Here is a 27863-nt window from a genome sequence, read left to right as displayed (position 1 = left end):
CTGCTCCACTTAATGTCTTGCTTTCTTTTTTCGTCCTCCTCTTTCTTTCTCTTTCTTTTTTCACACTTGGATAGATAATTCCTCTATTTTTCATAGTGATCAATTCAAACAAACCTGCGTCTGTGACTCACAGAGACACCAATAAGATGGGACCCCTTAGTGGGGGGGTTCCTAGTACTGGAATGCTCACTGCAGCCAGGCCTCATCACCAGGCTAATATCAGTGCCGGAGCTCATGAAGGGCTGTGAGTAATATCACTGATACTGCTACTGGTTTCAAGTTTCAAGTTTCTTTATTGTTACATCTCATTACACAAGTATAAAATTGTAAAAATCTCCTCAACAATGCAGTAAGGACAAAAAAAAAAGAAATATTTAAAATAGTAAAAGCAATAGTAATAGATAAAAGAGTATAAACAACAAGAGTATATAACATATGAGTACATGTATGTATGTATGTAAAGTGCGGTATGTGTGTGTGTCCTATGTATAATATATGAATAAATATCTATATGTATATATTGTATGCGTTTGTACGTATATGTATTCTTATGTGTGTGTGTGTGACATCAGACAGGTCATCAGTGTCATTGTTCATAAGCCTGATGGCCTGGTGGAAAATGATGTCCAGACAGTAGCAGCTGAAAAAAGTCCATAGTTGAGGTGGCTGGGGTCTTTAATAATCCTTAATAATAATAATGATCTTTACTAATACTGGTTTTCTCCAGTATTCATTTTTGCTATTTTCTTAGTTCTATGGTATTTAAAGTTAATATAATTTGTTTTTGTTTGTTGCACAAACAAACAGAACAGACAAGGGCCGACCATTGGACAGCCTTCACCTGACTCAAGGCGACCCTCACTGAAGGCCCCAATGCCCAACAGTCCTTCATCGTGGACACTGATGCCAGCAACGTGGGGATTGGGGCTGTCCTTTTCCAGTGGGGAGGAGATGGAGAGCTTGACATGGCCTGCTTCAGTCACGCCCTGAGTTGGGGGGAAAAGAACTACTGCGTCACCTGATGCATGCTGCTAGTAGTGGTCCTGGCACTACGGCACTTCTGGCCGTATTTATGTGGCAGCCACTTTCTCCCCTGCACCGATCACGCCTCTCTTACCTGGCTCCAGAACTTTAAGCAGCCTGAGGACCAGGTGGCCCACTGGCTGGAGGCCCTTCAAGGATATGACTTTGAAATCCAGCATCGGGTGGGGTGACATCATCGTTCTCCCGGCACCCCTGTGCAGCACTGGAGTGCCACTAATGCCAGCAACAAGAGGAATGGGACCAGATGATGCCAACGGTGGCGGCTGTCCACGCTGCAACAGCAGGAGGCAGACATGACCCTGGCACTGGTGAGAGGCTGGCTGGAAATGGGACTGCACCCTGACTGGGCAGAGGTGTCAGCACTGGGGCTAAATCTTTTCATGGTCTAGTAAAACCTTTTTTAATCTTCATTTGGGAACCTGACTATTGCTTTAAGACAGACTTGAAAAACTGTGAACTTGTCCTTTAATCTATAGCATCAAATAATATTGTTACTTATTGCCATTTTTTATCGTATGTTTTATTCAATTATGTAACACATTATAATTACTTATTGATAAATAACTAATATGGCAAAAAGTTTATGTGCATAATTGTTTTAAATATTTACATTAAAAGTAATTTTTAGCTACAGAGTGAGTGATCCAGAATAGACGATCTTTGAACACGTCCTCTTCCGGCACAGAAATATGACGTTAGCGGCGCAAATATACAAGGGAGGTGTTTATAATAAGTTGAGACGATTCCGCGACGGATTTTTCCACAAAAGAAGATGCACAACTGGCAGGAAAATGAAATTAAAGAACTTTTGACCATCCGGGGGTCGGAGGCGATCCGCAACCAGATCACGGGCACGGTGAAGGACTCTGTAGTTTACAACAGGATGACCAGACTGCTGGCGGAGAGGGGGGTGTACAGGTCGCACATGCAGGTGATCAGCAAACTGAAGGCGCTGAGGAAGCAGTACACCAAGTACCACCAGCAGAAGACCCGCTGCGGGAGCGCCCGCGTCGACTGGCCGTTTTATGAGCAGTGCCACCGGGTTTTCTCAAACGCGCCCGCAGGAAACCCGGTTAAGCGGAACCGGAGTCCTAGCCCCCCGCCTGCACCCACATCTCCATCACCACCTCCTCCACCACCGCCTGCCGTCAGAGAGGAGCATCAGGAGGTTGTCGTCAGCCTCTGGGACGAAGTTGACGACGGGGAGATCCACAAACATCTGGGTCCAGTGGAGGCGGAGGACGACGAGGAGCAGTACAGCTCATCAGAGCACTTACAGCCCATCAGTAAGTGTCTGTTTATTATTATATCTGGATGACGTGCAGGGTCATGTGACCTGAAGTCCCGGGTTGGGGTTTGACAGCATTTATTTATTTTGACAGAACCCAAGTCATTTTAAATGCTTCAAAATTAATTCTGACTCTCAAAACCACAGATAAGAACCGTCCCAGCTAAGATTTAGACGTTTGAACGTCCAATCAAGACGTCCTGTACTGGTTCAGAAATAGTATTTATTTATTTATTTATTTATTTATTTATTTTGACAGAATCCAAGTCAGTGGCCCTGAAAGTGGGGGTCCAGGGACCCCCAGGGGTCCTTGAGGGGGTTCCAGGGGATTCCCAGCAATCATTTAATTTATTTTCATCATAATTCCATCGTAAGTAACACAGTGAGAGAATGTATGACTGTTTTGGTCATGGGTTTCATACACTGTGTAGTAAAACATCTAAAGGCAAGAATCTTATCAGATGGGGGACCTTGGGATAAAATCTGTGGTCTAATTTGCGTCAGTTTAGGGGTCCTTGATGTGGAAAAGATTGAGAACCACTGATCCACGTCAATTCAAAAGCTGTATAAACGTCATCCTGACTCATAAAAACCATAGATAAGGAGAACCATGACTCAAAACATTGACCTATAATGATTGAACTATAACTGGCATGTTTGCACATCACACACAAAAAGGAAACCTTACCAAGAGCCTTATCACCTCCACGGACACCTTTCAGTTAACAATCTTCATGCTGAGAAATCTGATGGGTAGGTTGCTGAACGTGGATCTTATATTGGCCCATAAATATGCTGGTTTGGTCGCTGCACCGGTCTCTGTACAGCGTCCCAGCTTTGTCTGGAAACCCACTCACCATGTGCTATGACTAGAATACTGCAAAGACTTGACACATCAGTTCTTAGCAACAGTATACCAAACTGCCTGAAGGAAACTATTAACTCTTATCAAGTGGAGTCATCAAAACATTTCAGAAACCGCTGAAGCTGTGCACTGCTGCCACAGAACGAGTTACTCTTTCTACCCTTTAAAGATACTAAAGTTATGTGTCATGAAACATGTTTGTTTTGCTTAAATTCTCACAAGATAACTCCAGAATTTGTGGTGAGTTAAATCCCACATATGAGCCAGTAATCGTTTGGTCCAATTGATTAAATCTTAACAAAACCTTAATTAAACAAAAAGCCTCATGTTTATGTGAATACTGTTTTTGTCTAGTTTTGATCATAGTGCGTTCTCTGGTAAAGTGGGACAGTCACAGCCAATTCATATGTTTAACTCATTTTCTTGACCTTGCTGTAATGAGCATCATACTGATACATCCTAATGGAGACGACACACAGATCAGTCAGGTGGGTAAACATGATCGTCTGCTTTTTACTGATGTAACTCTTGTTGCTATTCAGAGCTACAAACCTGCAAATGTATGAAATGGAGCTTAACTTGATATATATTGATATGACTCATCAAATAAACTTCAACTAGTTAATTATTTATCATAGTCATTGTTTTATTTCAAGTCCAGCCTGTTAAAACATATAAATCCTGTTACTGACAGGCTGCTCTCTGTCTTTGTCTTCTAGCGTACACGGTTCCATCTAAGAAAAGGAAAACAACGGTGATGGAGCAAGTCTCCACGTTGGTGTCGGCGACGGTCACCCAGCTCAGAGAGATGGACGCCGCCATGCAGGCGCAGGAGGACGCACGGCTGCAGAGGTTAATGGACCACGAGAAGGAAATGCAGAACAATCTAATGAGTCAGCTCACAGCCATGCATGAAAGGATCAGTCGAGAAAACCACGAGAGACACCTGGAGCTGGTGGACAGGATACTCTCTAGGTTCCCCTCACCTTCAGCACCTTCAGGCCCCTGACTGACTCTTCCTGTGTGAGTGACGGCGGGCCTACGACAGGATTATTCAGGTTTAGGGAACACTTCTGTCTCTCTCCTCCTCCAGCTGACCAGTGCCTAAACCCACACTCCTTTTTATTTTCACTGTATTTTTCAATAATGTAAGAAAAAAATAACTCACTGACATCATCTCTCCTTTGCCTTTAAACTCAACACTGTTCACACTACAGCTCTTCACGCTCTATTCCGATTCGCTGCTCGTACAATAACTAACAGTGGAGCTGAAAACACACAAGTGCAGAGGAACAATAACAAAACACTATTTTAAATGGAGCAATGCACTTTAATAGTCTACTGCATCACCATTGTTCCACTTCCCAAAACAAGCTGTAAAATGCATATTATAATGTAAGTTTTGCACGCGATATACAAAAAGAAAAAATCTAAATTCAAGAACTATAAAGCCCAAATGAAGAAGTCATTTTAATTGGCTCCTAGACTATGACTTAGTGTAGAGAATATCAAAACATAACCAATAATCGAAAGGCATGTTACATATTACACTTTTTATGACTCCACTGACTCAAAACATGCTTTGAAATCATTGAATGTGTGAATTAACTAAACTATGACAAGAGTGTTCAGATGTTCAGAGTCTATGTGGTGCAGATCAGGCTTGATTTATAAAAAAAAAAAAAAAAACATCAGATCTGTGTCATGTGAGGCTGAAAATCTAAAATTGAAGACTTAACACCCACAGTGTGATCATAACCTTCAGTTAGCAGCAGAGAGCAAAACTAAGTCCCAAAAAATGTACCGGAGTATCTGACATATGGATGGGTGTGTTCCTCTTATCACCTCAGCTCAGCTCAGCTCAGCATGCTTGTGTGAAATGAACTTAACTCCTTAGCAAATAAAAGCATTGTTGTAATACGGTGTTGAGAGAAAGCGTTGCTGTGTCAAACACTGATGTAAATATGTTTCAGTTAATGCTCCCCGGAGGGAGAAGAAACCAGAGTAAGCTATAACTACACCACTGCAGAAGAAGAAGAAGAAGAAGAAGAAGAAAAGCTGCTCTTCAGTGGTTCATGAGTGGTTGTGTGTCTGTAGCACAGGTCATAAATATCGTATGGTGATGGTTATTGTAAGAATAATGTACTGATACAGTTTAAATTTCAAGTATTTATTTGAAATATCCGCATATACAAATACTACACAGTTAGATAACAGACTGAGGATCTAAAATAATTCACAGAGGGCCCAGAAGACGCAGTTATAGGTGTCATTCTTGGCTGACACGAAATTCCCGGTTGCGTTTCCTCTTGTTAGCAATCCGGGAGAAAACGTGTCATTGAGGAAAAACACCTGCTGCATCAGGCAAATTAAGAGTCATTACACATCAGTGCTCCCTGCTCAACATGGCAATAAAGCAGTAAAAGAAAGATTACTGGCTTAGTTTCACTTTCCTTATGTGTTTGACAGAAACAAAACTCCACCTTAAATAGATCATGAGTATTTGAAGCAGTGAGCAGTTAACGCTACTGTAGCTTTTATGAGTCAGAGTGGGAACACTAAAGGTTTAAGAAGCTGAGATATGTATTTTTACTGTAGATATTTTAATACTGTTATGAGTGTTTTACTGTTTTAAGTTTGTTTTTCCTTTGTGGAACAATAAAGTTTTTACTGGAAAGAGCGTGAAGTAATTGTCAAAAGTTAAAAGTGAGGACGTGATGAATGACTCGTGGTAGGAAGTGGGATGCCCTGTTCCCGGATCTTCTTGCTGATGAAGGGTGAAGTGTGAAGTGTTTGCCATCAGCCTTTCTGCTCAGGATGTCCTGTGCATCGTGGGATGGAAACGGACCCCATAACCAGCTGGAGCTCAGAATCACAGCTGCATTATGGGTTCCGTTACAATCCCACCCACCAAAACGAGCTTTGGGTCCACGCTGGGATCTGGTCAAGACAGCACAGCTAAAAAAAAAGAAAAAAAAATATGGTTAGAAACAGTTAGAAAGAGTGGGACTAATGGACCAGAATTTTATGATTTTCTAGGAGAAAAAAAAACCACACATCCTACATCTCCGCTGTATCAGATCCTAGAAAAATATGAAAAAGTTTCCATGCAGTTCTGTTAGTCACAGCTTTTCAAAGTAAAACATGATAAGATAAGTAGCATGTGTTTGAAAAATGTGAATAGAAAGAAGTGACGTGCAAGTAACCATTTATGAAATCACATCATGTTTGATTTACAGATAGTATTTCCTGTATTTGATTGATACGGGGCAGCATTTTCTTCTGTACAATAACCATGTCGCAATAATAACTTTTTAACTTTTGAAAACAAATATTAAATAAAAATAGTGTAATGTTGGATTGGGGGTTTATTTTTTTTGTAATTTGGGTAGACTGACCCTTTAAATCCTGTTTTATGCAGCAGTAACAAGGCTTTAAACATGCTGCATTAGTTGTGGGTGTCTGACCATAAACTACAGTTCAAATGAAAACAAAGGTCTCTTCCCACTTTCAGTAAGCTGTTTTGTTAAATGATAATAAGGCATCGACTTCCTCTGCTCACTTTGTTTTTCCCGTCCTGATATGACCTTATTTCACATGATCAGTAATGATTCACATAATCTAATCGTACTCTGTAACATGTGGTTTTAATTACATTTGATTTGACTCTCAGATTCTCGTTTTGAGTCGTGTACTGATTGTGATGTAAGTGACAAGCGGTTTAGCTTTAGCTTTTTGTTTAAGGGGATGCTCAGTGAGAAAATATTCTTTTGTATTAGGTTTTATTTCATGAATTATTTGTGTCACTTTTCTGCTGCTGGAACATTATTTAACAACAGCTGCAGAAACATAATTGTTAACAGGTTCGAGGGAATCCACTTAAAACAAGACATCTATCCAAATTATCTGTAATTTATCGGTTTTAAACTCACTCTTGAGTGAAACCACAAAATTACAAATCAAGCAGAGTCAGATTTGGTTAAGTATCACTGAAAAGAAGGTTTTATATGTGCAGTGCTGTGTGAATATCCAAAAGTTGCCTGATTAAGAAAAGATGCTCATGATCAAATAAAAAGAAAATTTAAAAAAAAACAATGAAGTAGTAAAAAACAGATTGAATATTGTAAAATGATGATGGCAAAAAGCTTCTTTCTCTTGTTACTTTAGTCTTTTACAGAATGGATCAAATTCTATTTTCTTAATTTAGATAAACCAGAGTTTTCTTGTGTTTCCTGGTCAAACCTTATTGAAAATATTTTATCTGAGAAACTAATAAAAGTTTACAAGAGATGACATGAATCTGTAAGGAAAAAGTGAGATTATTATTATTATTTTAGTAGCAAATCCTCTAAAAGGTTTACTGTAAAAGCACTCTGAACCACAAACCTTGCACCTTCTACACGACTCAGGAAAATGTACAAAGTTCAAATATTTAACAGCACACTGACAGCTTCTGCTTTTGAAACACTCATATTAAATCTCTATCTTCCTTTTTTTCCAAGACCGAACATCAAATATTTTAACAGGAAATGTTGACCTGTCACCAACTGTGTGACACGTATATAAACTTCTGTGTTGCTGCTCCGTCTTGAAAAACCTGTTGTGAGTTATCTTGCTGGGAGAAAAAGAAAGCAAGCGAAAAGGGGCACGGGAGGTCAGCGTGACAAGGAAGAGCTGATAAAACGATAAAAGGAAGGAGAGAGCTGAAAAAAAAATTAAGGAAGAGATTTACATATAAGGACTCCCCCTGTAGAAAAGGCTTGAGACACTGATCTGAAAAGCTTGCTTAAACTCTCACGTCGTCAAAAAAAACAAGAAAAAACCAAACTTTGTAGAGAAAAAAAAGAGTTATTTAAACAAAGACGACTTTGGTTAAGTGACAGAAGCTCCTTTATACTTTCAGTTTGTCAGTTGTACCTTCAACCGTCGATAAGAAAACCACAATCCTCTCTAGATTTCTTACAGTGAGAGGGAAGATGAAACAAACACTTTCATTACAAGCAATAAAACAAGGATTTTACACAAAGAAAAAAAGGACACAGTATAAAAGCTAGAGTAGGGACAGAGAGGGAGGCTGGGTGAGGACTGACATTTGGAAACAAAACCAGTGGAATGAAAGCAAAGTGAAAGTACACAAGGAGCCGGCAAGACTCTTGTATGAGTTATTCACACTTATAAAAGAGAGTTTACGGGAAAAAAGTGTCAAAAAATCCTCCAGCTTACCAACATCAGTGAGCGGTGTGTGTCCTCCGCTGCAGTCCCGTCTGCCAACAGCTCCGGGAGTCCAAACTTCCTCTTTAAATACTCTAGAGATTCATTTCACTTTCACTTCTCCTGATCAGACAAAACTCCTCCTTTCCTTCCTTTATCCACTCCCTCCCCGCCTCCTCTCCCTGCTGGAGAACGACAACAGCTATCTTGTCCTTTTTTTAAAAAATATATATGTTTCAAATACACACTAAGTGAACATTAATGCTTATTTTTGTAAGATTGCTCACATTTTTACAGTTTTATCTGTTAGTTAGTGAAGAAAATGCATTTTAATTCAGCACTAAGCTCTCATGTGACATTTGCTTCCAGTTTATTTATTAAACCTGCACTGATTACATAGAATTTGAATTAAAAGTGTTCATATATGATGAGAAATGTAGACATTTATATGCTCTTGTATTAATAACTACAGGACAGACAAGAGGAGTAAAATTGTTTAATGATGTGACCTGATCCCTGTTTGTCTTGATGGTTTTGTGTTTTGACTAATTATTTTAGTGTCTTGACTATTTGTTTTATGAAGTTATTTAGCTTTTGCAAGTTGTTGCATTTTTTTAAAGGATCAATTCACCCAAATAAAAAAACAAACATATTTTATCATTTACCTGCAGCAGTATCTGTGTATGCAGATAGTTTTGTTTTTATCTGCTGAGTTAAGAGATAAAATTTCAACAGCCGTGTGTCATTCCAGAAACAAGACTGGACAGAGAGAAGTTTTCACTCAAAATACTTGATGCAAAAGAAAACAGTCCCGATGAAAACTGTTGACAGTGTTTACTGAGGAATATTCAGACAAACAAGGACTTTGGCTTTTTGAGAGAGACGCTGGTGTTTCAGTGCCGTGAACAACACAAACTAAATTCTAGAAAAATATCTCAAAACCTGCTCAAATAAGACCAAAGCGCTCTGAGATATCACTGGATGTACGGGGGAAAATATTGTTTTTTAATTTGGGTAGACTGACCCATATTGAACCTCCTCACTGCTTTGCTAATCTTTTAGTTCTTTGTTATCCAGACAAATCCTCGATCCCATTCAACATGTTCCTCAGTTTAAAAACTCAAGACTTAAGGTAAGAACCTTTAACTTGCACTTTTAATTCATTCTCACTGTGAACTTCTGTACCTGCACTTCTGTTTCTTTTAAAGTTGTCCAGTTTAAATTTTCACAGTTTAATTCACAAAATGACATACAGTAGTTATTATTAGAAAATTAGGTAATGCTTTATTTTACAGATATTATACTACATGGCCTTGAAATTTCCAATTTGCAGGTATTTAATGGTTAATTTTACAGAAAGGGTGTTGCAATTTGTAAAAATAAAATTATAAGAAAAAAACAGAAAAAAGTGTTAAATGGTTGTACTTAACACTGGCTCTTAAACACAGAACTACACACTGAAAAATATTTTCTGTCTGTTAAAGAATTGTTAATCTTATTTATTAAGAGCTTTTGCAAATTAAAAACTACATATGAACCTGATTGTAATGAGTGAGTATTCACCATCTAAACCAACTTAATACGTTTTCCTGTTTTTATCTTAAATTTTTGCACCACCACTTTTGTAAAACGTCCTAAAAATTAACTGTTAAATACCTGTAAATTACATAGAAAATTCCCAGGAAATTAATATAAAATAAAGTGTTACCAAAAGTTACAGCTGTCAGATACAGAAGTACGTAGAATGTCCTAATAAAAATATTTATGTACTGTAGTTTTGACTTGATTCTGCCTTAAGTGTTTATGTTTTTTGGCCTGAAACTAAATTTATTTGCTAGGTCTGCCTTGAAAAATACAAATTTTTGCCCTAAATTTTCACCTGTCTCATATCTGTAATACATTTTTAAATTGCTTATTTTTATTTGTAAAGCACAATTATCAGAAAGTCGGCTTTTTGGATAAATGCCGTACAAAAAGCATCTGTTATCACAGCAGCAGTATTTTTTTTTAGCTGGTATTAGGTATATTGTAGTAAAAAGAGTAGTTGCAGTAGTGGTAGTTGTACCAACATTAGTAAGAGTATTAATTATAGTTGTGTCATTAAACAGTACTGGTTCCCAGTCAACATTCATTTGGTGATTTGCAGATGAAATGTCCTCTAGCCATCTAGGTTTAAAATGGGGATTTAAAGTTGTTTTTAGACGTTTAGGTTACATATAATCATTTTTAACTCCATTTCAATACAATGTTTCAGTGTTTCAATGTTAGAATCTTCTTAATGAAATGTAATCTGAAATCTGCTGAGTTTGATGCAACCTAAATGTAAAAAAAAACAACCTTTTCAAACAAATATAGTTTGGTTTTAATCAAGACATCTACATGTCTTTTGACCAGCAAATCACCAACTAAAAGCTTATTGGGTTGTTATAGTATTAACTTTATGACCATTTTCTACACTGTTATTTGCAATAATACATAGTGTATTTTTATGACCTGCTGCTCGGTCACATCAGAATACTGTACTGTACACGTAATTTATATATAACTTATATCCTTTGTTTGTGATTTTAATTTTAAAATTTAAAATTTTAATTTATTTTAATTTTTTGCATGAAAGAGTGGAGGAGCAAAGTACGAACTGCAATGCACGGTGTAACCGTCCGTGTTTACTGTGCATATGATAATAAACTTCTTGAATCTTGAATCTTGAACAGTAGCGGCAGCAGTACTGTGGTGTTTCTAATGGTGGTGGTACTGGTTGTGTCTGGTGCTTTCAGTAGAGCTGACTGAGAGCTGTAAATGGACTCTTTCCTTGTGTGTTAATTAGAAACATCTGCATGTGACATGATGGATGATGTGAGACAGGTGTGACCAACAGAGTGTGACAGGAGGAGTTCCATCAGTCCGTCTGGGTTTCAGCCTGGAAAGTCCGGTGGATTTGGCGGAGCATCTGATCCTCCCAGGAGACCTCCAGCGGGTAGATTGGAGGTGAGGTAGGTGGAGAGAAGGTGGGTGTTTGTTCTCTGATGGAGGAAACTGATGATCATCACTCCCACGCTTTGACCTTGCATGTACTTTGATAATTGGCAGTTCAGACAGTCTGTCAACAAACAGGACTTCTACTTCTGTAAATTAGAAACTGAACTAAATGATGCCAAGTTACCTTATCTGAAACTGAAATATTTGTCGGCAGATTTTAGTTTGAAGTGTATAAACTAAGTTTGTTAACATTACACAGTACCACAGTCACAGTTTGAACATATTTTTTCATTCAATGTGTGTCCAAACCTTTGACTTGTATTGTATTTTTTTTTTTAGGAAACAAATTAAAATGAACTTTAAAGGCCTACCTTACACTTTAGTTGAATGTGAGATTGATGTGCAGTAGATGAAAATGATCTAGATGCAAACTGAGAACAAGCATTTACACAAGTGATTATTTTGACAAAATTTGGTACATTTATTCTACAGGTCCCCTTCTTTCCTAATATCGTAAAAATGTACTGAAATGTAAATTCTTAAATAAATTGGACACTGTAACAATTGACACTTTAAAGGATAGATTCACAATTTTTCCAAGTCTGTCTTAAAACAATACTTATTCGCCCAAATGAACATTGAAATCATCTTTTCTTGCTGTAATCATTCCTCCTGTTCATACCAGACAATAAAAGATTCTTTCAAAATGTGCTTTCAATGTAAGTGATGGGAGCCAAAATCCACAGTCCTCCTTCAGTGCAAAAATGTATTTAAAATCTGAATCTAATATGAAGCTTCAGCTGTTCAAATGAGTCAAATCAGATAGATATCTTTCAATATTTCAGTCTTTTTGTTACTATACTTCCACCGCAGCTCAACGGGGAAACACTGTCTGCAAAAACACAAAGAGGGAATTCGATGCTAAAAAGACTGTAAATGTGGCAGATATCCACTTGATAGGACTAACTCAGACTGCTGAAGCCTCATATAAGCCTCAGATCAACTTTTAAATGCATTTTTGCACTAAAGAGGACGGTGGATCACTTCCATTGTGAACTATCTTTTGATGTCCAGCATGAACAGGAGGAACGATTACAGTGAGCAAAACGTTTCATTATTTGGGCTCCTGACTGTTGTTTTAAGACAGACTTGAAAACTTACAGGACGAGTACAATTTAATAGGAAAGTAAGTTTTAATAATATTTATGAAGATTTAACCTAATTCTGCCTTTAATGTCTGTTTATTTGGTCTGGTATTGTGCTGTATGTGCCAGATCTGCCTTGAAAAATACCAATATTTAATGAGTGCTTGATTTAAACAGATTAAATCAATGAGAGTACACATGGATGGTAGTCAGGTCTTTGCATACTGGATTTTCACCCCAGGTTTCCAACATTAGATGAACTATATATGTTGGGCTGTTGAGGCAACAATTTCACAGTAGATACACAAGCTGCAACACGTCGTCTTAGGATATACTTCTCCTTCCCCTGGTAACATGAGAACATGCACATGAAGAATTAATGCTGCTAAATGTGTCTATGACTAGATATATACAATAAAACTGCTTATTTCCAAATTATAAAAGTTGACCAAAAAAAAATAGATGACAGCAGCTTGTGGAAAAACACATAAGCTTTTATTATTTGACAACATTTCTGCCTTACAATGGACACACCAGTATACTGGAGACAATTTATTTAATCACAACATGGAAGGCATTGGAGGATTCAATCACACGTGCACTGACTGATAAATGCTTAGTTCCCCCTCCTTGACACACAAACACACATATACTAAACAAAGACAATGCATAGATGATACTGGCAGGAAGACCGATGGATCCTTGGAAGAGTGTGTGTGTGTGTGTGTGTGTGAGCTTATCTTTTAAAGACTAATTTGTATGAGAAGTTAGTTGTGCGTGTGTAGAATGATGTATGAATAAGAGGGACTGGAAAGTAGTGTGTTTTGCATAATGTGTGTTGGAAGGATTCTCCGTCTGCGGGATGAACGGCTGGCTTCTTTTCAAAACAGACGTTTCTCGTAACTGTGGGAGAAAGAAGAGTGAGAAGAGAAGGAAAGATCACACGACTATCCATGATGCCCCCCTGACGTTCCGCCGCAAGACAGACGCAGCAGCAGCAGCCAGAATGGAGACGCTAAAGAGGAAGTTTAACTGAAGGTTTGTGTGTCTGTGGCGAGACATGAAACTAAGAACTTTTAAGATTATGGAATATGAAACTGAACAGAATGATGTGGATCTGTACTGAAGAAACACCAGTTTGTGTTACGTCGTGTGTGTGTGTGTGTGTCTGTGTGTACCTGTGCAGGCTGTGGACTCCGCCCTCCATTTGAGCTGACGTTGTTCTCTTTTCAAATTTCAGATCTCCAGAGTACATCATGGCTCTGCCAGGAAGAAGAAAGAAACACGGTTACACACAACACCAAACATCAAGGGGAACAAATACAGTTCTATACAAATACCAGAAAAGGGAAATCATGTAAATGCTGGGAGATGAATTCTGTGGAGTCGAGAGAAACAAGATGAAGAGGCTACGGCCGTGCTAGCAGCTCCCTCAGGTTGTACTGTGAGATTAATGTTAATATGCTCCAGAGGGGAACCCTTAGAGAAGGTCAAACTTATTAGCATTTTAAATGTTATATTTAATCTCTTTCATTTAATAACTGTTTTCTTCTAATTCTAAATCTTTTAGCCTCATTTTCCATCAAGTTTGATTCAGAAATGAAAAGGTTACTGTCCTGAAACCATGAAAATAGAGTTATCCAATCAGATTTTTCGTTGTTGTCGTCTCTAGGCAGAGAAAAGTTCAGCTGGTTCACTCATTGGTTAGGACTACATAACTGGGACAGAAGGCCGTAGCCCCCAGAGCCACATGTGTTTGTTTAGAAAGATGGGTGAGTTAATTGATGACATGTTGATTTATAGTGGGTGGCTCCAAAAATCATCCCCCTAGGCCTCCCTGAAGGCCAGAGCTGTCCTGCTTGTAGCTCAGCTCACCGCACCATGTTCGTCATGTCTTAATTCAAGGCTCCCTTGTCATGTTGTTTGTTTGGAAATGTTCCTGTCTCATCTTAAACGTTATTATGGGTTCATAAAAGACTACTTTGTGTACACATCTTGTGACCGTTTTAAGTTAAATAGTGTAATGCTAACTCTGCTAGCTTAGCCATTTTTTCTATGGGATTTCCCCATTGTATTAACGTGTTGTTAGCTTCATGCTGAGCAAGGATTAGTGTCCTGTCAGCCAGTCCACTTGGAGACCTATTTGCAAATAGTAGTGCATTTATTAAAGCTCTAAGCAGCAGACAAAATAAGTTTGGAGACAAATGTATTTTTCTTTCATTTGTACATGAATAATAACAGCACACATGACTGGTTGTAGTTTTGTTTGAGAGAGAGAGAGAGAGAGAGAGAGAGAGAGAGAGCTACAAGCCACTAACAGCTGTGTCTACACGCCTCCGCCTTTGATTTTGAGTGATTGGGCGCTCTAATGGTCACGGTTCACCACTGACATCCTCACATGTCAAGATATTCTTGCTTCCTCATAGATTCATAAGTCCTTATAGGTTCTACTAATCTGTGAACATTTTTTTCTATGTGAGCCCCAGAAGCTACAGCGGACTCAGGCGGGCAGATACCTGTGTGTTTGTGTCTTTACCTGAGCTGTGTGAGACTCTTTGATCCGATGTCCTGACAGGAGTGCTGAATGCCAGCCAGCAGGTAGGGGACAAACTTGTGGATGGAGCCTTTATCCTGCACTGCTCCGGAAACACCCTGAGCGACTTTAATCTTATCACACTCACTGTGGGAGAGAGGAGAAAGAAAAGAAAAAAAAAACAAGTGAGTGGTGCAGTGGGTCAGATGATCTTCTCCAACCTGTGTACTGCCACCTAGTGGGTGAAGGATGAGGTGAATGATCCAATGCAGTTTGTTACTTGATGAGTGTTGTGATACTTATTTTTGGACACAGATAAAGATGTTTTTTTAACAGTATTATTGGATAAAATGTCTGACATTCTGTCCTTTTCTAGTAAGCTCATCTTTCTTCACCACTACAGATAAGAAGGGAGATGGGGAAGCTTGGTAGTGAGGCTGAGTGGTGCTGTGTAGACGGGTTATTTTCTCTTTTGGGGTAAAAATGAGACCATTGCATTGTTGTGTTCTAACCTGCGGATATAAAAGCGTGCATTAACTTAAGAGTGAAGTGCTGTTAACTAAGTAAAAATTCTGGTCACTTGACGGTCTGTTAGCTCAGTTTAATTTGTGTGTTTCTGTACCTGAAGTATCTCGTCTGGGAGCCGAGGTTTTTGTCCATGGCATCCAGGGAACCCATGCCACGGTATTTCTTGAGCCTGATACCGTCAGAGAAGAAATATTCACCGGGAGCTTCACTGGTGGCAGCTAGCAGGGAGCCCATCATCACTGCACCAAGACGGAGAGAGAAGTTAGTGAAGTTAAATTAGAGGATTGGATATTAATGATGACAACTGAAAGGCTAAAATGGAATGAAAGTGGGGAAAAGAAAGTCTTTCACTTTTTCTTTCCCAGTGTAACCATGGTTTCACATAGAGGGCAGTAAATACCCTTAATCCAGATCTGAAAATCAACTGTTCAAATTATAATCTCTGTAGCATGGATTTGAAACACATGACAGCATCCTAAAATTATCATTGATCTTCTGAAATAAAGTCATTATGAACTCTTGCACACTGACTCTGAATACATCCATACCTGTGGACGCTCCCAGCGCCAGGGCTTTGGCAATGTGTCCGACGGTCTGGATGCCGCCATCGGCGATGACCGGCACACCGAAACGCCTGGCGTACTCTGAAACCTTATAGACAGCTGTGGCCTGGGGTCTGCCGCATGCCAGCACTGTTAGAAGGAGGAGAGAGACAGAGGATTCAAATCATGTGACACAATATGTACACAGCTGAAGACATTAGTCGTCGTAACCACAGGCTTCTAGTCTCATGACCGCTGACTGTAGGTTTCACCATGCAGCTCGTCTTATATAAACACCCTTAGACACCTATTAGAAAATACACTCACTGACGCTTGCACAATGCTTACACAGCTCGTTACACAAGGTTTTACTTTTTTTTTTTTTTTTTTTTTTTTTTTACACTGGAGTGTTTGTGAAGTAGGATTTTAAAACACTGAAAGTACAGATGAGCTTTAGAACCAGTGATCATCAGCTGTCTGATCATTTTATAAAACAGACATTAAACAAAACTTCTCAACTAAGTTCAGAGATTTGGTTTTAAAATGACATGCATGGTGGAAACTCCCAGGAAGTGATGTGTAAAAAAAAAAAACAACACACGCTGGTTTCTGTAGTGATATTTGTTAAAGAAAAGTAGGAATGAGGAAGTTAAACTTGTCACATCAGCAGACAAAAACCACATTTCAGTGAGTCTCCAAACTTTTCTCACATATGTACACATATAATATGCCACCTCTGTTCAGCCGAGCTTAGCTAGTTAAATATTTTAAACCAGTAATGTTTCACATCAGGTAAAAGGACACTGACAATCAATACTGCCAAAAAGGAGAAACCTCACAATTCCTGTTTTAACACTACAGTTGTTTTTCTTCCTGTGAACTCAGGGCTGCACGGTACTTACCAAACCAATAATCCTGCTACGCATTCATGTCATAATAAAAAGAAACCTGATACGGTTACAGCTCAATAAGTTCAAGGTATTCATTTCAGAAATCATATGAGCAAATCAGAATAAAAAAACAAAACAAAAAAACAAAAACCAAACACCTGATCCTTTTCCAGCCACGATGCTGATCAAACTCCACAGAGCAGGTGAGAGCAGACGCGTCCTCTCACACATCCATGCTACATCTGTGTCACCTTTCAGTGCATCAATCACAGCTGGCAGCACATTTCAACATCAGGATTTTGCACACATGCCACCGCATGTCCATATGCAGACTAACTGTAGTGACTAATACGGCTCGTCTACACAGGAGGTGTTTCAGACGCTCTTTACGCAGGTAACTGTGACCCAAAGAATAATTGTCAGTTTGATGTGAACGTTCTTATTTTTTTTATTTCTTAAATTGCGGTGATGTGTTTTTGGACTTCATAATTATATTGTTTAGCTTTTATATTGAATCTGTTTCTTAATGTTTTTTTGTCTTTTAACATCTTGGGACCATGTTGGAAAGTGTGTCTGATCCATAAATAAATCATATCCTTTTAGGGCTTCATGTCCGTTATCTTCTCTTTTACGTGTGTAACCACAGTGATTGTGTACTGGGCTGAAACACGGGTGACCTACACACAGTACCGTGCTTGAACGCATCCTGCTGTGTAGACACTGACAGATGACTGAAGCTGCTTCTGCGCTACTCACATGCTGCCTTAAAAGATAAACTTCTGTATTTTTCAACATGAACCTTATTTTCCCACCTTTTTGTGTCTAAGTGACTAATGGGGGCGACATTTTTGAAATTGGTTCAGTATAGAGCGAGAGAGCTTCAGCCAGCAGCCATGAAATAGACTGCAAAGTAATCCGATGGGGCAAAGGTAAAGACAAAAAGTTTTATTTTCTATATACAGTCCCTTCCATAATGTTGTCAGACACTTATAGTAATCTGAGCCTGTCAGCAGCAAAAACAAGCACTTTTCATGGACGTACATTGACGGGGCCTTATCACCCCAAAGGATTACATTACAGCCTGTTTTGCGGCTGCAGCACAAAAAGATGGGAATATAAGGTCTAGGTTGAAAAATACTAATGTTTCCCTTTAACCACACAGCCTGTGTAAACATTTAACATTGTGTTAGAGAAGCAAGTCATTGACATAGGAACATGGCTGAAAAAGGGGAAATAAAATCTATGGAGGCCGCCTCGTCCTTGATAATGATTAATTATGACGACTTTACTGTAATACAGCCTGAATGATCTCAACCAGCCCACAAAGACTACCACCTCTGTTAAACAGGGACACCCTGTGGCTGCTTTTTATTTTACTGGGCCACTCTAACACACAGCATCGGCTGTATGGTGCTGATGCTGTGAGTTAGAAACAGGTTAGAAATGGCCAGATGTAACCAGGGGAAACAAATCACACCCTTATCACAAAAGCAACACAGGGGGGTCTGGACTTGAAACAGCCACCATCTAACGAATGGTATTCATTGCTAACCGAAAGACACACAATGTATGTGTTTCATTCTGATGATGTCATCAAGACGAGACCAAGAGGTCAGTAAAGCGGGTGGAGGAGGAGCAACATTCACTCAGGATGATTGACAGATTAGTGAGGACACAGGAACGAGCAAAACCCCAAAACCCCACATCACCCAAGGCCAGCTCTCAAAAAACAAACCTACTACCACTACTTCTACTGATGCAAAGCCGTTAACCAATCAATGCAGCAGGCTGTGAAGTGGAGGGGGGGTGTAGGGGGGGGGACACACTGTGATAGTGGAGCCAATGGGAGCCCAGAGCAGGCCAAAAGAGGGTGGGGGGGAACTTACTGGAGTATCCTGTAACAGTGGTTGGGGTTTTGGGGCTGTGGAGCTTTATTGCTGGTGGTATACTGAGGGGAGCTGAACATGGACACACAGAAACACACACACACACACACACACACACCATACAAAACACAGAGGTAGGAGAGGATTTAAGAGGAAGAAAGCAGAGAGAGAGAAAGAAGGAGAGGAGGCAGGTATGAAGAGGACAGACAAAAATTAAGAAAAACAGTAAGCTAAAGAAAAAAAAATGAGGAAAATACAAATATTGCTCATGATTTGAGAGGAATCTTGGACAAGATGAAGAGACAACAAGAAGCACAAAGATGAACAATAACGATACCTTTTCACTATGCCAGACAAATCGTAGCAAAATATATCTCCAATGACTATTTAGATAAATCCAGAATCTGGTTGTTTTCACAGCAGATACAAAGATCAAAATCAGCTTCATTCTTAATCTACAACTTTATTTCTCAAATCAAGACACTACACAACATTTATCTTTCCTGATGGTCACAATGACAAATCAGGTGATAGTAGTACCTTGTGTTCTTGATGTGATTTGGCTGATAAAACTGTCAAACTAATCTCTGAACCCCAAACAATTATGAAGCTGATCAGACAGAAGCAACCAGAGAAATACCGACAACCACTGCACCCAAAGTATCACGGAGAAACTATACGAGATGGTAAAATCATTCAGAGATGCTCATGTTGCAGAATTGGATGAATACTATAGCAGATTATATGGGAGTGCACATGTTTTTGTGCCATCTCTGAGTTGATACAGTGTATTCTCATCCCTGCATGAGGATCAGTCAAGCAACCCCGAAACTTAACACAACAAGCTAGAAGTAGTTAATGCAATCAAACAAACCGCTTTAGCGTCCCACTTTGCATTTTACAGTGAAACGAAAGTTAATCACCAAAAAAAACCAAAACAGTCAGATGTTCCTTTTCTTCTTTTAATTGGCATCTACAATAACCATATCAGAGGCTCCAGAACGGCGAGGCCGGGCTGATTGTGTGATGTTGAGTTTGGCAGTCAGTCACTCACCTTCCTGTGTGATGCAAATGGAGCCGCTGCCCATCCCCACTCTGAGTCCGTCCACTCCTGCATCGATCAAGTTCTTGGCCTGAGCTGCAGTCACCACTGCAGAGGACAGAGGGAGACAGAGAGCCTGTTAGACAAACGCTCACAGAACATTAACTGAGCAGATGAGCCATTAGGGAGGATCGGCCAGCCGAGTGTGTTGGCTGACAAATGTGACCCAGCTGATCTCTTCGCTGTCATAGCCGATGACAAATATCAGAAGTGCATGCTTCCTCTTTTCCCTGACGATAAAAATAATTTTGATTAATCATTAGCAGGTCTGTCTGGCCCTTCCTCGTCGAAATGTACAAACAGAATCTATTGTAGCCATTACGACAGCCAGTTCTCTACAACCTTTATGTTGAAAGGGTAGCTGGGATCAATTAAAATACCTTTTCTGATTATTTTGCACATGTACATGTAAAGGTAGTTACCATTGCCTCCGATGACTTGTAGGCTCGGGTACTTCTCTTTAATATATTTGATCATGTTGATCTGGAAGATTGAGTTGCCCTGAGACGAGTCCTGGAGGTACAAAAGAAACATCATTTCTTACAAAACATCATTATTTTCAATTTGCAGTCCAGTGTTGTAGTGAATCCAGATCAAATCGAATCAAAGGAGTCTGCACATCATTAAATTTACTCCCACAGCTGAAGAGAGATCAAAGTTGTCGTCCTGTATGGATCTTTATCAGAACGACCATCTCTCATAAATAAACACTGAGTGGGAACAAATTTAACCGTATGCAGACTCAAATTCACTTATTTCGTGTCTAGTGTGTCGTGCACCTGTGTACCACAGTGAATATGAAAACAACTACTGCACTGAGTAAATTCAGTTAACTAATTAACATCAACATGAAACAGCTCGCTTCCAAACAAAGAAAAGCGCATTCTTTCCTAATCTGCACCACTAATCCAAAGATCTATCCCAGTAGTACAACAGTACAAACCAGTCTGAGACCAGTCCCTAAATCAAACTTCATTCTCCTAAGTCTCCATGGTAAATCTTTACTACAAGTCCTCCTCACCAGTACGACCACATCCACCCCGCTCTGCACCAGAAGGTCCAGTCGGTATTTGTCATCGTTGTGGGTGCCGATGGCGGCGCCGCACAGCAGCTGTTTGCGAGAGTCTTTGGAAGCCAGAGGGAAGTCTCTGTTCTTCTTCAGGTCTGTGCGAGCGATGATGGACACCAGGGAGCCCTCTTCATTCACTATTGGCAGTTTACCTGGAGGAGCAATCAGAGGGGTTAAACATGTGAAGATTCACCTGGATGTAGGTTAAAAGCACTTTGCAGATTTTCAACAGTCTCTCTATCTGAATTAGGGATATAGTGTGAAAAACAACAGTTTAATGTTCTCTGTGTCTCTGGGGCGCAGCTGCAACATCTGTTGTTCTTCCAGCTGACTGTCCACCAGCAGCTCTGGCAGCATTCAGGCTTGTCTAACGTTACAGCTCACAGTAAGTTTGTATTGATCAACATAACTAACTCCAGCACGCCATTTGTTGTTTGATCCTTGCACACCGGTACGATATATCCAGACTGATGAAGAAAAACATTCTGTAAATGAAAATACGCCTCAGTAAAGAGATATAACTGTCCAATGACTTGGTCTTTGCTGGACAGCTGCTCTGCTGGCTGTGAACACACCGTGAGTCAGTCAGTCTGATTGGACGGGAAGCACGCAATGTATTCTGGTTGTTGTAGGATTCCCCCTTAAGAGAGATATGTGGAATCTACAGACTTTTTCTGTTTTCTGTAGTCATAGGGCACCAATTTCTAAAATAACTGCACATTTCTACTATATAGGTGACCTACTTTTAAGAAACCATCATATTCACAATGGTGAATTTTCCCTTTAATGCTCTGTAAATCTGTTATAAACTTGTATTTTTAACTGAGTGACTCATTAATAATTATTTAGGAAACAAACATCGTGCTCACCTTTCTTACTCCTCTGGAGGATTTCATTGGCTTCTTTCAGCGTCACTCCAGCGGGGGCGACCACTAGATCCTCACGCTTTGTCATCACCTGTTAAGACAGTGACACACACACACAGGACAAAAATAAAATACACGTCTGAATGTGATGAGAGGGGTCCCGAGAATGAAGACACTTCTAGTGTTTCTGCTGGTTTTGAGATGTAATGTTATAACGGATCCTCTATAAAAACATGTTTCGTATTCAGTATGTCGACCCTGGACCTGCCCGATATCAACAAATCAAACACTTTTATCTCTCTGGCACAAACAAAAACAAGATGTTAACACATAGTCATTTTAATTGCATGGGGAAAAAGCTCAGACTGGGATTGAAATATTGTCCACTTAAATAAATAACTTTGTGGTTAAGAGTCACCGAGCAGGTGTACAAGACGCTTTTCATGGCTGCTGATTTCCACCAGCGTTGCACCTACATGTAACGCACCTTGGCTTTTCTAACGAAAAAAAAGAAGTAAATATGATATTTATAAACTCCTCCCACCTCGCTGAGCGGCAGGTTGTGGTCCTCCTCCTTCAGGAAGTCGATGTCTCTGGAAGAGATGATTCCCACCAGCTTGCCGCCCATTTTTCCGTTGTCTGTGACGGGAATGCCGCAGAAACCGTGGCGAGCTTTGGCCTGGAAGACGTCCTGCACGCACTCGTTGGGGCTCATCACCACGGGGTCTGTGATGAAGCCCTGCTCGTACCGCTGGAGGGGAGGGAGGGAGGGAGGGAGGGAAGGAGGTAGGGAAGGAGGTGAGGAAAAAGAGGGATGGAGGAAGGAAAAAAAACCAAATCACACAGTTCTACTGGATCTAACTACAAGCCAAACTGACTGCACCAACTAAGAGGACAGAAAAACACAAACAAGAAGATAATGTGAGATGAAGAAGAGGAAGATAAACAGAGAAAATGAACAAAAGGCAAGAGTGTAAATGTATGAAAGAATCATGAAAGACAGAAAGAGAAGAGAGGGGAACACTTAAAGAAAACAGCAAAGAAGCAAAGAGGAAGATAGTAAATGAGGAGATGAATGAAATAAAAGAATAGAGGAGACGAAAGAGTGAAAATGAACGACGGATAGTCATCGTCGCTACCTTGACTTTGCGGACTTCATTGGCCTGGAACTCTGGAGTGCAGTTGTGGTGAATGAAGCCGATGCCACCTGTTAGCTGAGAGGAGACGACACATCGGTGTGAAAACGTGAAACAACAAACCTCCAAATAACCCAAGGAGAGTGTGTTTGTGTGTTGTACTCACTGCCATAGCGATGGCCATGTTGGCCTCTGTGACGGTGTCCATGGGAGAGGACACGAACGGAGTTTTCATGGTGATTTGTTTAGTGAGCGCTGAGGTCAGGTCCTGTACAAACCACAGCAAACATGGACATTAATATATTATTTATTAATGATACAGCAGATAAATTAACCACCTCGAAAGACTAAAAATCTTTTAAGATGTTGTATGGTTTTATGTTGGTGCAGCATTTACTGTCTATCAGGTGTTGGTGAAACGTATTATATGTCAGATTTACACTTGAAGTGAAAATACCGGGCTCAACTATGAATTCTTGGATGCTACAGTTTCCCGTTCTGGTTTGTGGACGCATCGTGAGTCAGATTCAGGGAATATCTGTGATGGGAGGACTGATAATCCTCACTCCCACCTCGAGCATTATCTCAGACTCAGACTAGTTTGATACCAAAACAGCTGCGCTAATCAGATTGTGTGTTTTGGTAAATATTTGACCCTCATCGCCACTCACCACTTGGTCTGATGTAAAGTCGATGTAGCCTGGCAGTATCAGGAAGTCACTGAAGGAGAGACAAGAAAGAATAGAGAGTTAGAGCAGCCAAAAAAACGGAGCCCTTAAAAGATCACAATCAGATTTCAGTGGCTGTAACAGACTGTTTATAGATTAGATTATAGATAGAAGTAACCATGTACTCCACAGCGAGCATGTCTGACTGCTTTTTTGAATATTAGCTGAATATTTTCTAGTTCAGAAATAGAAAACCAAGCAGGCATACAAGGAAAAATGTGACTGCACAGACTCTTGAGCAGGACGTAACATGAATTTCTTTCACGGGAATCCTCAGAAGGTTATCATGTTACAGTATGAGGACGTGCGTGAGATATTTATGCAGAGAACTTATATGCAAAGCATGTCGCTCTATGCGTACGAGTCGCAGTGAGGCTCGTGTGGCAGTGAGCCCAAAAAAAGAAACGAGTACGACGGGGTGCTCAAGCACGTGGCACGAGAGACTGTTTAACCATTATTATGCTTTATCAGGACAATCCATGAAAACTTGTGCAATTTTAAAATTGCATACTTGGTTTAATTGTTGTTTTAAGCTCCAGATTGATACACAGAGATGTTGAGTCTCTGCAGTCAGGAGTCCTCGACTCTGGAATGACCTGCCTGAAAAGATCAGGGCTGCAAACTCTGTCTCGTCTTTTAAATCACTTTTAAAAACACACTTTTTTAAAATTGCTTTTCGGTGATTTCATTTATATTTTATGGCATTTTAGTTTGTTTTACTCTCTCTGTTTTACAATGTGTTCTGTTTTTATTGTAAAGCACTATATATCAGTTACTGTCATTATAAAACACCATGTAGTAGAGCTGGTGTATATATAGCAATAGATCACTGCCATGATATGATTTATCGACTCATTGATGAATCATTTAGTCTATAAAATGTCATAAATTAGTGACAGTTATCACCTGGAGCCCAAGCTGACGTCCTCAGACTGCTTGTTTTGTTCAAACAACTGTCCTAAACTCAAATATATTCAATTTACAATGATATAAAACACATAAATGCAACAGCTCTCACATTAGAGAAGAAGTAAATAGCAAATATTTGGCATTTTTGTTTGATAAATGAAAAAAAAATTAATTGATCTGTTACAATTGCTGTGATTTCCTTTAGAAATTGCAATTTTCTTTCCATTGACTAGTCAATGGACAAATCCTTTCAGCGTTTCAACATTTAATACCCAGCTATTTTAAGATGTCACTTTGTAGAGCCAGTAGATGTATTACGCAATATGTTGATGTCTCCATATTACGAAAGATATTATCTGGGATTTTGGACATGAAATGTTGCTAAAATCAGGTCACTACACATCACTACTATTTGCACTTTGTTACAAAGAGGACTGCCCAGATGAGAGATGCTCTAAATATAGCCGGGGTCCACAGTCCAGCACAACAACACCGGACCGTGTAAGCCAGGTCCTAAATTTGGGACCAGCGTGTGTGCACCAGGAATGTTCCTCTCAAACACGTAATTTCCACAAGGCTGTAATTCAGAATATGTCAATGTTGTTCTCGCTTTCTAAGCTTGATACTTCAGCAATCGTGTCTTAACTGGCAATATATAATTTCACAGGTGAAAGCAGTTACCGCCTGAGGGTACATAGTCATTAACGATCACATCTGACTCAAAGACAAACTTTCCTGCTCTGCTGCCAACAATGGTTCAACCAGTTGGTTATGCAAGCACAGGAGCTCTAGTTGTATGAACATCATCCTTATAATCAGACAGTTGACTAACCAGGCAACTACTGTTTTTTTGACTTTTTTTCAGTTTAATGTTATACATTGCATGTTTTGGTTTATTAATAACATTTATTAAGATATTTTAAAACATCACTGAGCTCTGGTAACTTCTAACTTAACTGTATGATTATGTTGGACATTTAAAGCTTCGTCCCACCAATTTTAAACATGACATGTGGTTTGCTTGTCATGAGGAGTGACTACTCAGCCTGTGAAAAATAGTTGTGTGGTGTCTTTTGTTTCCACAAGGCTGTAATTCTTTTGCTCTAATCTTTTTAAATTTTGAAAAAATGTGCAAACTCATGATGTCACGAGTTATCTCTGGGCTTTAAACATAACTTAACAGAAAGTCTGCACTGCAAAGGGTGTGAGAAGCAAGCATGTAAAAGGCAGAGAGTATAGTGAAAAATACTATTAATTGCATTATGGGAAATGTAGTGTTTTTGGAGCTTGACGCATACTAAAGACTAACTACCTCTTTAACAGGACAGTAAATGCGTATTTTGATCAAACTGCATTTTAAGTTCTCTGCATAAATATCTGACACATGTCTTCATACTGTAACATGATAACCTTGAGGATTCCCGAGAAAGATATTCAAGTTGCGTCCTGCTCAAGAGTCCACGCAAATGTTCCTTGTATGCCTGCTTAGTTTTTCTATTTCTGAACTAGAAGATATTCATAAGTCAAGTTTGCAGTCATTCATTCATGTAATGTTGATAACAGCTATTCAGGCAACACTGCCTCGTTTGGAGGTTATGACAGTTAATGTAACGTCAGCTCAGTTTGACTTTCACGCAACACCAAGACGAGTTGCTGAGCAACTGAGAAACGTCCCACAATTAATTAAGTAGCGACGTTACAACAGTAAAAGTAACCGTCGCGTCTTTGCCCGGACTGGCAGGCAGGAGAGCGGGAGTGAACATGGTGTCTTTACTTGTATGTGAGTCCGTCTCCTCCGTTGAACAGCTGCTGTCCCGACAGACCGTCTTCAGGAACGTAACCGGTCTGCCCGCTGATCAGGTAGTCCGCCATGACGTACAAATAACCCCTCAAAGTCCTCCTCAGTCTCTTAAATTATTCAGAAATGAACGAGCTGCTGAAGTACCGATAGAGTACACACACACAGACAGGCCCGGGAACAACAGACCAACAACTTTCTTCGTTCTCCTTGTCGGTCGGTTAACGGTCCGACGTCGTCCTGCTCCGCCGGTCTGTAGGCAGCCGGGAGATTCTGTTGTCTGTTAGCGGCTACAAACCGAACAAGATGTCGGTATGAAAGCTTATCTTTTCTTTTTCAGGCCTCTCTGTCAGTAAGAGCTGAAAGCTCATGTTCTCGCCGCAGCTCTCTCCAACACGTGTGTCTGTTCCTGTCTGACAGCGTTTCCGACACCGACGTCACGTCCGGCAGACCCGCCACACCCCCCTTTGGGTATAATGTGGCATTTAGGTGCTGTCTGAATAATCAGGAAAATGAGATTCCCACTGGAAAAATTCACGTGAACGCGTGAAATCGGAACAATACGGAAGAGGATTAGGGCCACATGTGAAAAATTTATTTGAGTTCAGTTATTTGAGTTAAAGTCAAACCCAGAACTAAAATAAATATTTTCACATGTGGCCCTAATCCTCTTCCCCAGAACAACAACTCGGAAAGTCGGCGAAAAATTTGGTGCACGACCTGCCGAAATTTGACGTTGCAAAAAAAATGGCAGACGAGAGTAAATGTTTGGCTGATGGCAAGAAACTTTTTACTAATTTATGTGTTGCATCAATTTTTTGCTCACCTGTAATTTGTAATATGGTATTAGATTGTAACTGTTAGTTGCCGACCACGTAGAGTGACCTAGATTAGTTAGAAAAATTATATATTAGCATTAGCCCTCATAACAAGTCAGGTAAAGCAATATTTTAGTGGTTTTATGGAATTTACTGGAGCAGCAACAAATCTGGGACAAAATACAACACATCTTCTTTGAAGCGCTCGTGTTGTTTTCATGTTACAACTTAAAAGCTCATGAACATACTGAAGTCGCAAGAACGACTTTTCAACTTGGGGACCATCCGAGGAGCACGAAGGATTCAAGTTTGTGTATATGAAGAAAAGATGTGTATTTATAAAAAAAATAAAAATTGAAAATATATGAATAAGTTCTGTGAACAAATTATATCAGGGTCGAGGTTACACAAAGACACTGAGAAAAACAAAGTGCTTTTGTTTACACCTGCCTACAGATTCACAGCAAAAAAAACAGCGCGTAAAACTCAGTGCTCAAAGTTCCCACACTGTGTGTATGACACTGAA

At 39.8% G+C, this 27863-nt stretch overlaps 2 protein-coding genes and 1 long non-coding RNA gene across 4 annotated transcripts; 2 read left to right on the top strand and 1 right to left on the bottom strand.

Moving 5' to 3' along the window:
* Positions 1–1703: 1703 nt before the first annotated feature.
* On the top strand, positions 1704–6220 carry LOC137184206 (uncharacterized). The gene is made up of 2 exons (XM_067591659.1): positions 1704–2330; positions 3917–6220. Exons 1-2 carry the CDS (start codon positions 1817–1819, stop codon positions 4204–4206), a joined length of 804 nt encoding a protein of 267 aa, XP_067447760.1. The 5' UTR covers positions 1704–1816; the 3' UTR covers positions 4207–6220.
* A 5042-nt stretch (positions 6221–11262) lies between these two features.
* On the top strand, positions 11263–13959 carry LOC137184205 (uncharacterized). Its single transcript, XR_010928629.1, has 3 exons — positions 11263–11401; positions 13423–13570; positions 13773–13959. It is a non-coding gene; the product is annotated as an uncharacterized lncRNA (long non-coding RNA).
* Positions 13006–26957, bottom strand: impdh2 (IMP (inosine 5'-monophosphate) dehydrogenase 2). Of its 2 annotated transcripts, XM_067591657.1 has the most exons (15): positions 26496–26957; positions 23756–23804; positions 23251–23352; positions 23088–23162; positions 22493–22699; positions 21952–22039; positions 21035–21234; positions 20436–20526; positions 19966–20061; positions 18912–18983; positions 16142–16285; positions 15688–15832; positions 15069–15212; positions 13711–13794; positions 13006–13435 (listed from the first exon to the last, which is right to left on the bottom strand). In XM_067591657.1, the coding sequence occupies exons 1-15, from the start codon at positions 26591–26593 to the stop codon at positions 13414–13416; spliced, it is 1617 nt and encodes a 538-aa protein (XP_067447758.1). In that variant the 5' UTR covers positions 26594–26957; the 3' UTR covers positions 13006–13413. The 2 variants fall into 2 exon arrangements, with proteins under 2 accessions (XP_067447758.1, XP_067447759.1); XM_067591658.1 differs by lacking the exon at positions 18912–18983 and having other exon boundaries at positions 26496–26956.
* Between the last annotated feature and the right edge of the window lie 906 nt (positions 26958–27863).

The sequence above is a fragment of the Thunnus thynnus genome, chromosome 6 (assembly GCF_963924715.1).
Source record: "Thunnus thynnus chromosome 6, fThuThy2.1, whole genome shotgun sequence".
NCBI classification, from domain to species: domain Eukaryota; kingdom Metazoa; phylum Chordata; class Actinopteri; order Scombriformes; family Scombridae; genus Thunnus; species Thunnus thynnus.
The sequence above is the reverse complement of the archived record's forward strand: the minus strand, read 5'-3'. Positions and strand labels throughout refer to the sequence as shown.